This window comes from Filicampus tigris, chromosome 3 (genome assembly GCF_054856515.1).
Source record: "Filicampus tigris isolate MCC_2025a chromosome 3, RoL_Ftig_1.0, whole genome shotgun sequence".
NCBI lineage: Eukaryota > Metazoa > Chordata > Actinopteri > Syngnathiformes > Syngnathidae > Filicampus > Filicampus tigris.
This window is the reverse complement of record NC_141219.1, coordinates 28,553,665-28,566,576: the sequence shown is the minus strand read 5'-3', so window position 1 is coordinate 28,566,576 and position 12,912 is coordinate 28,553,665. Positions and strand designations below refer to the sequence as shown.

The following is a 12,912-nucleotide window of genomic DNA, read 5'->3' as shown; positions in this document are numbered from 1 at the left end:
TGGATGGATGAGTAAAAAAAAAACAGTCTTGAGTGAGCAGATTTTCATATACAATAGAGAAATTTTGAATTATATTTGAATTATTGCCAAAACTCCAACATGTGAGTATAAAATATGATCAAAGGGACTAATTTTTGAATATTGTTTTATAGTCTGTTCGATTCCATTTTAAATTTGTGTTTTTGCTACCATGTTTCCCAATGCAGCACCCTACAGTGCAGTGTTTTCATTATACATATTTTGGGGAAAGCAGAATGTGGTTTTCAAATAAAATGTAAGCTCACTTTGTTCATCAGGAGTAGCCGTTTCAGCTTTAAATTCGCAAAATTTGACCAGTTGAAATAACATGTGACTTATACAGAATCACTTTTTAATTCTTTTATCCAGTCAGTCAACGACGGAGTAGCTGCTGTATTGCTCTGATAACATGCAACTTTACATCTCCTGAATCGGCATTGTTTATTGGTTTGATGATCAGTAGCAGCCTAGCTGTAAAGAAGTAGAAGACGACGACCTTGTCGTTGTACTTTGCATTATGAAATTCCGTTCAATACACCTCAGCCCATTGACGCACAACAACGAAGGGACAAGTACACACTATATAAAAACAAGCTATTAAATCAACACGTTGAAGTCAAAGTAAAGTCACGTCAAGTCTTTCTTGCAGCGTTGTGGTTGAACTTGAGAATGGTGTTTTTCCTTGTATATACAGTCTGTTATGGTGTGTTTTTTTAAATGCAGGTCACGGTGACAGCAACAGCCGAAACATTCCCACCTTGGTCAAAGACATCAGCAATGTGGGCGAGGTTTCATGTGGTAGCTCTCATACTATTGCACTGTCAAAGGATGGTCGTACTGTTTGGTCCTTTGGAGGAGGAGACAATGGTGTGTAAACACTTTTACACAATTGGTTGCTGTAAACAATCACTTTGGAGTAGGCATATGTTTATTATTAATCTTATACCTACCGCAAGATGATAATAAGGTGAATAATTGTTAATGTACTGAAAATCGAAATCTTTTTAGTCTGGTTTCATACGTGCATATTCAAACAAACCTTGTATGTAGTATGAACATAATCTGTACTGCATTTTTTTTCATTGTATTCATTTCAAGTTTGTTCTCAACAAATGCTTTGTGGCTGATTACAATCTTAGACTCACTCAGAATGAATTTTCTAAAAAGTGCCATATGAAACAAAATTGTTGTTTGGCAGGGAAACTTGGTCATGGTGATACTAATCGTGTTTACAAACCAAAAGTGGTGGAAGCCCTACAAGGGATGTTCATCAGAAAAGTGTGTGCTGGAAGCCAGTCGTCTCTTGCCTTAACTTCAACTGGACAGGTAATGTGGACATGCAATGGGGTAATAGGTTCTTGATCAAACTAGCCTGTGTTTAGAATGTTTATTTTTTTCACAGCAACAAATAGCTAAGTATTGGGAAAGAGGTTATATTTCTGATTTGTTTGTAAGTTAATAGCTGTGCTCAAAATGTACTCAACTGATTTCCACAGAACTTTGTGGAGGTTTGTAAGATTGCAGTATTGATATTGTAATGCACAAAAATGGCAGCTATTGCCACATAAAGGACTCTCACTATAAAGGTCTGGTTGATTTACTAAAGCCCGTACGTATCTCACTGAGCGGCGAAAATTTGCCAGCGTGTGCGCATGTAGTGAATGTTATTTATTTTTTTTGTCAGCCTTCGTTCAATGTTGCAAACAGTTGCAAAGAGACGCAAAGACATTCGCCAGACATTTCCAAACAGTTTTAATGGTTGCAAACAGTTTTTCTTGCCGCCATCATATGTTGAACATGTTCAAAATTTGTTTGCGACAAGAAAAACAGTTTGAGAACAAGTTGTTGGTGAACGATGTCTTTGCGACCGTTTGCGACCTTGAACAAATCTTGATGAAAAAACAACATTCGCTAGGTGCGGACACAATAGCTTCACCCTCATTCAGTGAGGAGTAGCCTTAAGGACAAAACAATCTCTTCAAAGCTTTCTGGCCCTGTATGGAAAAGGTACTCCCCCTCCTACATGAATCAACAATAAAGAAGTGACTGGGCAAAAATGACATCCATGACAGAGTTGAAAGGCAAAAACCACTGCTGACCAAAAATAAAATAAAGGCTCGTCTTACTTTTGCAAAAAATATCTGAACATATCATTTACAAGACGTTTGTGAGAATATTTTATGGACCAAGAACTAATAGTTCAACTTTTTGGAAGGTGTGTGTCTCGTTACATCTGGCGTAAATGTAACACAGCATTTTCGAAAAACAACATCATACGAGCATTCAAACATGGTGGCGCAGTGGTAGTCGGGGCTACTTTGCTAGTTTAAGCCCTCAATGACTTGCTGAGATTGATAGAACCATGAATTCTACTCTTTACCAAAAAATCCTGAAGGCGAGTGTTCGGCCATCAGTTTATGACCTTAAGCTGCAGCACACTTGGGTTTCGCAGCAGTTCAACGATCCAAAAGACACTAGCAAGTGAACTTCTGAGTGGCGTTAAAAAAAAAAAAAAAGATGTTTTTGGAGTGGTCAGTCAAAGTCCAGACTTGAATCCTATTGAAATGCCGTGGCATGACCTTAAAAAGGCGCAAAAACTTTCCATTGTTGCTGAATTAAAGCAATTTTATAAGGAAGCGTGGGCCAAAATGTCTCCCTAGAGATGCGAAAGACTAATTGCCATTCACCAAAAAAAATGCTTGATTTCAGTTGTTGGTGCTGAAGGTGACCCGACCAGTTATGATTAGGGGGCAAGTACCTCTTCACAGTAACACAGCGCCAGGTAGCTTTGAACTGTTTTTTTTTCCTTTAATAATCAGCATTCAAATACTGCATTTTATGTTATCTTGGATTAAGTTTGTCTGACTATTTCTTTGATTATCTTAATCAAGTGGAAAAACTATGCAAAAAAGCAAGAATTTGGGAAGAGGGTCAATGCTTTTCACTGAACTGTATAAGTAGGAGTAATCTGTTCATGTTCCTTTTTGTCAATGTAGGTGTATGCTTGGGGTTGTGGCGCTTGCTTGGGTTGCGGATCTTCTGAGGCAACAGCACTTAGACCTAAACTTATTGAGGAGCTGGCTACAACCAGAGTGGTGGACATCTCTATAGGGGACAGCCACTGTCTGGCCCTGTCGCATGGTATGTTTTTTCTTTCCCGCCCATTGACTCCTTTGCCATCTTAAAATGCATGTCAATGGTAACCAAGCAGCAGCCATACACTAAATATTAAGAAGAATTTGTGCAATACAAAATCCAAAGACCACAATAAGATACTCCTCCCCTTTGAATGAACTTAAATGCTATGAAATTAACTCATTGTAGTGCAGTACATTCTCTGGAAATTAAACTTTTTTTCTGCTCTTCATCTAAACTAACATCTTTAGACAATGAAGTATATGCATGGGGAAACAACTCCATGGGCCAGTGTGGGCAGGGAAACTCCACAGGACCAATCACAAAGCCGAAAAAGATAGTAGGCTTGGATGGGGTGACTGTACAGCAGATTTCAGCAGGGACTTCCCATAGTCTGGCCTGGACAGCCCTTCCCAGAGACAGGTCAGCTATCAATATATGGATTGACTTTGATGTTATAAGTGCTCATGGCAATACCTGAGGTCTCTCTTCTTTAACCCATTAAGGACGGGAGCGCATAACCGCGTTTCTACCGTGCCACCGGTAGTGCTATTGCGTCTTCCTACCCTTAAAGCCGGGAGAGCGTATACATCATTTTCTATGTATTATTTAATTCTCAGTCTCTTAACTAATGAAATGCATCAGAATAGACATGTGACTGTGTCGTGAGTCGTCGGAGGATGTCCGGGATTTTTTCGAGCAGTAATGGCGGACGCCGTTGATCGCGGGAGCTCTGAAAGGAATAACAGCAGTGATATTGACGACGCGATTGTGGATTTTGAACCAGTAGAACTAGTCGAACGGTTAAGATATATGTTTGTAGATAATGACAATATCGATGTCTTTGTAACAGAAAAGAGGATGTAATTACAACTCGATTTTTTTTATTTTTTAAATCTAAAAGTAGTGCTTCTCTTGCACCGACACTTTATTTTTACCTCTTCGATTGAAACAGTAAAGATGAATAAACTCGGGTCTGTTGTGAAAGCCACACGCCTAAGCTCTTAAATTCTTTTGGAATTATGTTTCTTTTGACTACATGGGCTGAGATATTAATTATTTTGTAGGTGTTGAATTTCTGGGAAAACTCCAGGTTTACAAGGGTAATTCCAAAGACGACCTTAGGTTTTGGGGAGCTGTTGAGCCAGGCGCTTTAGGCCTTAATGGGTTAATTGAATTGTATGAAGTTGCTGACCTGTCAGTTTGTGGTTTATTGCACTTGGCCCTCTTTTGGGCTTCATTTGCATGTGCTGACTCTCTCCACTTGACATTTAGGACCAAAAAAATGTTTTTTGTACTCTAGACAAGTGGTAGCCTGGCACAGACCCTATTGTGTTGACCTCGAGGAAAGCACCTTCTCCCACTTACGCTCTTTCCTTGACCGCTATTGCGATGGTATCAACAGTGAAGTTCCTCCTCTCCCCTTCCCTTCGTCTAGGTAAATATGTCTAACTTCACAAAGTAATAGTATGATGACATCATGACAGTACTCTTATAGGAAGGCTACCCCTTCTAGACTTAGACTTTTTCTGTGTGAGTTTTTCACCTGCCTTACACATGCTATCTCTTTAACAAAATAAGGAGCATGGCTCGAACATGCTCTATTTTACAGTTATATTGAGTGAACCGTGATTTGCAGCTAAAGGAAAAATGACAAATGGGGAAAACTGATTTTGAATACCATGCCGCGCCTCTGAAAAAAATCATGTGTTTTCAGGGAGCATCATAACTTTCTTAAGCTGTGCCTTCGGCTTTTATCCAATCATCTGGCTCTGGCACTTGCCGGGGGAGTAGCAACAAGTATCTTAGGTCGGCAAGCCAGACCACTGAGGAATCTGCTCTTCAGACTGATGGACTCTTCTGTGCCAGATGAGATTCAAGAGGTAATATATGATCGAAACATTACATATTAGAGACCAAAATGACTGTATAGAATGATGGGAGCCAAGACATCCAATGTAGCAAGGGTCAGGTACAATTTAAAATTTCAATTATTTTCCACGGTACTGTTTATCAAGGTCAAATATATACTTCTAAATGTCAGGCCTGCATCAGCCAGTTCTCCAAAGATTGTTTTCAACAAATTTTACAGGATTAAATTATTCCGATCTAAAAAATTTTAACTTTTCAGGTATTTATTGCTTTGACGTCAAATTGAGTTATTTCTGCATATTTAGAAAGACCATCATTGTGCTTTTGTTTTGTAGTCACCATGCAGTGACTGGCTACATTCATTTTAGAAGTTGAAGCCATAGTGCCAGTCCAATTCAAATGTAGAGATTTTTGACAACGTGCTGTCGCATTTATTGGTCCGTCTTCAAACACTACGGTAATTATTGTTCAAGGTATAGTGGAAGACTATAGAGAGAAATATTTATTTGCTTAAAGGTTAAACACGGTTCTCCCAGACTTTTCTACAATTCAACAACTGTACTAATGATATTTGATTGAAGATGCTTGAGGTGGCTGGCATCAGATGTTATTTTTAAAGTGTACCTGTGCTGCTCAGAAGGAAATATATACAGTATATTTATGGTTTATTAAGAAAAAATGCATCCAAATGTATTTTAGTTACACTGGTTGTATTAAAGCAAGCTCATAGCTTACAGGACCTAACTGTCCGAGATGCCATGGCAGCTAATTGCGCAGACATACAGTACTAGCTGTTGAAAACCGTCTTGGTGAGGCTGTGTCTCCAATTTGGCGTGGCTTTGTCTTGGTCAGATTTGGATAAATCTGAGTCTGTCTTGCCATTTTTCAGAGGTGGGCGTTCCGTCAATACTGACGAAAGATCCATCTCTCCGTCACTTGATGGCTGCCCGTTTTGCTTACTTCTTCTGACATAAATGGCCTCGCTCTAATACAGCTCTCAGCGCTTATCAAATGCACCGTAACAAAGCAATTCAAATAGGAGCAAATATTTAAACAGGATAGAAAGTAAATATTTTGTACTCAAACACAATATTGCCGCATGTTAATAAATTAACAAATACAAAACAATATACGTAATCCCCAAATCAATACACAAAATACATAATTCCCCAAATGCCTGTATATAAAAGAAAACACTTATTGGCTACTACAGGGTAGGTTATTAAAAAGCATTAAAAGTCATGACATGGATTTTATGAAAATTAAGGCCTTAAATGGTATTAAAATGCATTAAACATGATACCCAGAGGCATTAAAAAAGTAAAAACAATTGATGGAAAAACATTGTAGGGAGGTGCGACTCTGTCAGATGAGGACTGTGCGCAGGGTGAGCAGCGCATCAGCCGCTGTATAGAAGGCGGAAGCCTGTCTGATGCGGGTCAGGTTACATCCTTTCCATTTTAATAAATAAATAAATATTCACGTCTGGATTCCACGTTCACTGCCGTCCAGCCTGCCGGGCAGATCCCGGGGTATCTCGCTGTCGAATGCAATGGATGAGATAATGGGTGGCACTGAAGCACTCGCTCGCAGCCACTGTAGCAGTGGACTTTTTTTTGTTTTTTTTTTAAAGTTTGGGGAAACCTTTTCTACGACGGCTTACTACGGTCAGCTATGGAGGAAAAAAAATGAGACAAGACAAATATACATCCATAGGCAAGAGTCATTTGAAACACAGTTACATGAAGTACATGTCGCACTCAATGGGAATGTAAAAGTTGACTTGAAGGTATTGTTTCATGACTGTGTTCTGAATCTGGAGACCTTTCTGGCTCAAATATACATCGCTGTTGGCCCATTTCTTCTTGACTTTCCTCAGAATACTCTGTTTTAGCAACGACAGCAACAACGATCTGGCATATCACTCAATAACCACTGGTAGTTGCAAGGGAAGGCCCAGTCAACGATGTGACGTCACATCGGTTCCTAACATGGTGACTTGCAGTAAAATTAACCAGGGGAATTTTGGCTGTGCTGTTTTGGCGAATACAAGACTAGACACGAAGATGGGAACACCAGATTTTTGTCAAACGCTACAATGTCGCTCCGTTTCCCCATCAATACCTTGAAATGGGCTGTCGGAGGTACTTGAAGTCAACTATGCTGTCTACTTAGTGCAACAGGTTTTAATCATTGTTATATTGGATAACTATTCATGAGTGTTTTTCCTTATCAGGCAGTGATTGAGACACTTTCAGTGGGAGCAACCATGCTGCTGCCTCCACTGAGAGAGAGGATGGAGCTTCTTCATTCCTTGCTGCCTCAGGGCCCTGACAGATGGGAGAGTCTGTCCAAAGGACAGGTACCCGATGCTGCCGAATGCACAGATGGCGTATAACTTGTTTATGAGGATTGGATTGGAAACCAGGACTGTGTCCGTTTTTGCTTCTCCTAAATGTGTCTCGACAGGAAAAACATTTGCATCATCATGCATAAAATGGAAGTCATTAGTAAAATAAAGCAAGAATATGATAAACGATCCTTATTATCGTTATTAGGATAAAATCATTTTTGTACAATATTAATGTTGGTCATAGGTCTTAACGACGTATCTCAATTGCCACAGAGAATGCAGCTTGACATCATCCTGACCAGTCTCCAGGACCACACGCATGTGGCCTCACTCCTGGGTTATAGCTCTCCTGCTGATGGTCCTGAGGCGCTTAGCTGTGGCCTGGGATTCACAGTGGCCCCAGACCCAAACCACAGTGCCACAGCTGGCCACCCTGATACCCATCTCGCAGAGATCCTCATGAAGACACTACTGAGGAATCTTGGTTTTTATACTGTGAGTACTGGAGATGGTGGGCTATGTTTTGCATAGCTGGATTACTGCAACTCGCATATCGGAAATACAATAACGATAGTTCACCCAAAAGGAATCAAAGTCAAGCCGCTATAAGTCATCACACATTTGCACTTTTCTCACATATAATTGTTTGAATTATGGCCCAAGGTATCTTTCCTACCTGAAACAAACACAAAGTCCCTTTTGTGATTATATGTTTACTGTGCAGGATCAGGCTTTTGGTGAGCTGGAGAAAAACAGTGACAAGTTGCAGCAGGGCATGTCCTCCTCTGACAGCAGCCAACCAGCTCACCTCCACCAACTCCTTTGCTCATTGCAGAAACAACTATTAGCCTACTGCCATGTCAACCACGTGACTGAGGTATGAATACTTAAGTTTTCTTTTTCTTCAACATAATTATTACACAATTATTACAATGAAATCAACCACTAATGTAAAATGTTTAAACACAAACATTCACATCACAAGTAGCAAACACAGGGTAGCTAACCAGGTCCGATTGGTTGAGGTTTTCTCCAATACTTTGGTGATGTGGAGGAAATTTCTGTGGAGTTGACTCCTTTATAGGCAACACTGTTATCATTTGAAGGAATGTTGATTGTTATTAGGGCTCTTATTATCGTTATATATTTCTGAATTGATTATCCTCATGACTCTTCCATCAAATAGTCGAGTAATCGGCTACCACCTCCCCCGCCGTGAAGGATATTCCCCACAACCAATAATTGACAATAATCATGTTTTACCACAAATAATGTACTGCCCATGCTGACATTCAGCAGTCTGTCTGCTATATTACATGAATGTATCTGGCATATTTAGTCTTTCTGATCGGCCAGAAAACCGACTGAAAGTGCACGTGGCCATAAGAAAGTACATTGCCGCTGCCAAAATGGGGCAGTGTTGTGCTCGAATGGTGCAGTGCATAGAATAGACAAACATAACCACTAGAGCAATCCTTGGCTGGTTGAGGATGTGCAGACTTAGCCTCCATCTTGAACAGGGAGTCTACAGCGATCTCTTCCATTCCTTTGTATTGAGGTAACTGTGTTTGGTTCCAATTAATTCATCATAACTCGTGAAATTCTTTACTGATTTTGACACGGATTGGTTTGTTAATAATATCAGACATGAAGGTATGATACCAGACACCTACATAATTTTACAGTGGGGGATTTTTATAACATTAAATATAAAAGGAAGACCAAATGTTTTGTTCTTTCAATTTAAAAAAAAATATCAGCAAAAAATAACAACAACCCAATAATGAACTTGACTTTCTATTCAATGTTTTTCTTGCCATCACATTGTTGAACAGTGTGGAATTGATTGAAACAATCTAAAGCAGTACACATTTATTCAACAATTCAATTTAGACCTTATTTGAAACATGTTCCGATAAAGGTCAAAATTGAAATATAGGCTGACGTTCTATTTTGGGTTATATTTTTATTTCTGACTCCACTGCAATAGTGCCTCATCAGTCATGAACCCCACTGCACATCACTGCCTAGCAGTACATTCCACTTTGTGATGCTAGTCTAACTATATTCCGACTAGTGATGGTAGAGTAGAAACACATTTTCTTCCAGCTGAGCAATGTGATGGATTGCTGCCTTTGACACAGAGGACCTTGGTACAAACCCCACACACGAATGACATAGTCTTAGTGGGTTGGCTACACCCCAGTTCCCAGCCACTACCTGTCCCAAACCCAGATATAAGTGAGTGGGATGCATCAGGAAGGGCATCCGGTGTAAAAACTATGCCAAGCATATTACAGTGGCGACACCTGACGTGCATAATTAAAATCTCACTGACTGCAGTGTCAAGTTTCTACCAATAGGGGGTACTAATAGACTAAAGATCATGTAAAGATCATGAGTTGTTTACATACAGTAGAATGTGTGTTTCTATGGCCTGGATATGTCGATGTGGATGGCGAACGATGGTGCCCGCAGTCACCCGGGGCAAAAAATTTGTTTCAGTTTTTGTGATCAACTTGGTCACCTTTTTTTTCCCCTAATTTTTACTTCCGTGCGCTCATTTTCATCATTATTTAAGGAATTAAAACGACCCTCTATCTCATAAATTTCCCCAATAGTTTTTTAATAGCTGACATTTTGACAGGCATTTGTTTGAGTTCTTGTGAGAATTGGACCCCTCGCTGACCTGTAGTGAATAGCAGCAGAGTACTAATATTTTGTATTTACAGTATCCTGGCCAAAGGAAATAGTCACCTTTACTCAGATATATTTTTATGCGGGCATTTGTACTAGCCCTGGGAAATTAATCGAAATGTAATCTTGATTTCGATTTTGAATTCTCCTGATCATGAAAACATAATACAAGAAAAATTATGAATGTGCTGAACAGTGTGGTATATGTATGCAAGTGTTGTGATCGTACACTTGAATGCCCTTGTGTTACTTCGACGCATATGATGTCGGACGTTTTTTATTCTGTGCTCGCTGAGCGTGCTTTAAAATGTTCACTGTAAAATTAAATGCACACAAAAAAAGAATTACACACAGTGTACATTTAGATTCAACACATACTTCATTTTAGAAACTTTGCCATCTTATTGCTAGCAGTCAATGGAAAACCCCATTGATGGGCTAACAAAAATTAGCATTTGTCTTTATGGAAGGATTTACCTTCATACCTGTAAAGTTTGGACTCCTATTACTGTGCAGTTTTTCCAAAATCCACCCACTATTATAATATACTATAATTATACAATTATAATTATAATATGATTAATATATAATACAATTATCCATCCATTATCGATACCGCTTATCCTCACAAGGGTTGCGGGGCGTGCTGGAGCCTATCCCAGCAGCTTCGGGCAGCAGGCGGGGCACACCCTGAATTGACTGATAATATAATTAATCTATTTTTAATCTCACTTTAAAGGAGAAGTCAACCCAAACATATTTTTTTCAAGAATATGTTTCCAGCAGGCCCACTAGTTGAAACACAGAATGATTAATTTTGTGTTCGTGGTATATACATTAAGCAGCAAAATGCACTCGTTTTTAGCCATCTCTGGGGGCGCTCTGGGGGCGGCCATTTTGTCTTCTGTCGACTGAAAATGACATCACAACTGCTCACAACGACCAATCACGGCTGACCCGTGATTGGTTGATGTGAGCAGTTGTGATGTCATTTTCAGTCGACAGAAAACAAAATGGCCGTCCCCAGAGATGGCTAAAAACGAGTGGATTAACACTTATTCCACAGATGCAATATTCATCAGAATGCTCTGTTTCGACTAGTGGGCTTGAATAGAACATATTCTTGAAAAAAAATGTTTGCGTTAACTTTCACTTTAAAAATGATGAGAAAACTCCCCCACCGCCTGTATTTATGTATCTGTATTTATAGTGTATATCTTTTTTTCAATTTCCCAGTCATTTGCAACCTTGACGAACTGTTTGGTGCATTTATCTACCAAGTCCCTGGTTTCTGTTTTCACGACGATCATTGTAAAAAGAGTTGACGTTCCTCACCATCAATAAAGTGTCCAGTCACCCCCAAATAACCATGGTTGCCATTTAAGGTCTAGTGATCATTTGTCCGAATCCCCCACCAAAACGTCAAGTTTGCTTTTCTTTTCACTGTCATACATCTTGCTGGTTTTAGTCATCATTGCAGTCCTGTACGGTGGTTTGTATGATGGGTCATTGGACGCTGTTCGCAACACCTCAGTTAATCCCTTGTCTTCAACTGTGTTGATCGGCCTGCAGTTCATCGCCATTCGCTTTGCAAGAACATTCATCAGCCGGTCGGTCGCAGACTTGCTCATATGCGGGCTGTTCTCCAGTTTATTTTAGCAAAGAGCTTTGCAATGGCTTGCTACATTAGCGTCTTGCGTCCAGCGTTGTTATCATTAGCTGTAGCTTTAGTCGCGGCTGGTTTCTTTGCATTTATGTGGTAGGCTTGAACTGCTTCTTTTGTAAGCAAAATCCTTCTTAGAAAGAAGGCATATCACTGTGCCTTTGTCATTTGTGCCATCATGGTGTCTGTGACACCGACCATTGTTTTCACACCTACACAAGCCCCACGCATCAAAACGGATCTCATCATCATATAGAAACAGTAAAGTTAGAGATTAAAAATTGGATTAAAATGATTTAAGAAAAATAACGCTTTAATTGTGACTGTAATTAATTGATCGCAATTAATGCACTGTTTTGTCACCCTTAATTTTGACATCACTATTAATGTATTAGCACTGACTATAACAGTTCTGAAGTTGTTCAACACCTACTTTACACAGGTTGAGGCTTTTTGGGCTGTGAAGACATTTAAATAGTGCTGCTGACAGCTGGTGCCATAAATGCATCACTAACTCTATATGCATTTTGTTTTCTCCAGAACTCCAGCAGTGTTTCTCTGCTCCATAAGCATTTGCAACTCCTCCTACCTCACGCCACAGACATCTTCTCCCGTTCAGCTGCTTTGATTAAAGAGAGTTCCTGGAATGGCAGTGTACGCGAGAAGCTACAAGGTGCGAATGAGTAATCAATCATTTTTACAACAAGGTTAGAGGGAAAGTCAAGTAAAAATTTGTTTTTAGAATAATATGTTCTAATATGCCCCTCTAGTATAAACACGGCATTCTGATTAATATCACATTTGTGGGATATGAATTAAGCAGTGTTTTGTTTTTTTAAAATTCATCTCATGGAGCAGCCGTTTTGCCACTTGCTGTCGACTGAAATGGCATCACAATGCCCTAAGGCAGGGGTGTCATGCTCATTTTTGTGCCACTTTGTAGTTACAGCTTCCCTCATTGGGCTGTTGTTGACGGTGAAACAGAATAAATGTTTAATCGTCGCATATTATTATTACATATACGCAACAAATTGATGATTTATTAGTTTTGAAATCAGACTTCAAGGATACTAGTTTGTTGAAATATTGTTCAAGTTACTGTAAAAAGGTTAAGAAAAAATTCTTGTAAAATGTAAAAAATTGTAAAATGTCAACATTATTTATTCACTGGGGC

The 12,912-nt window shown here is 39.5% G+C and overlaps 1 protein-coding gene across 11 annotated transcripts in view; it reads left to right on the top strand.

The window, feature by feature from the left end:
- herc1 (HECT and RLD domain containing E3 ubiquitin protein ligase family member 1) overlaps positions 1–12,912 on the top strand; it is a 99,245-nt gene that overhangs the window by 16,189 nt on the left and 70,144 nt on the right. For 10 of the 11 annotated variants that reach the window (XM_086024811.1, XM_086024814.1, XM_086024813.1 and 7 more), the window contains exons 7-16: positions 742–885; positions 1,217–1,344; positions 3,015–3,159; positions 3,405–3,576; positions 4,457–4,591; positions 4,871–5,036; positions 7,262–7,387; positions 7,652–7,873; positions 8,103–8,255; positions 12,279–12,411. In XM_086024811.1, coding sequence (XP_085880937.1) covers positions 742–885; positions 1,217–1,344; positions 3,015–3,159; positions 3,405–3,576; positions 4,457–4,591; positions 4,871–5,036; positions 7,262–7,387; positions 7,652–7,873; positions 8,103–8,255; positions 12,279–12,411 — 1,524 coding nt within the window. Of the gene's footprint in view, positions 1–741; positions 886–1,216; positions 1,345–3,014; positions 3,160–3,404; positions 3,577–4,456; positions 4,592–4,870; positions 5,037–7,045; positions 7,170–7,261; positions 7,388–7,651; positions 7,874–8,102; positions 8,256–12,278; positions 12,412–12,912 lie in introns of those variants that run through there. The other variant, XM_086024812.1, reaches the window with a different exon arrangement.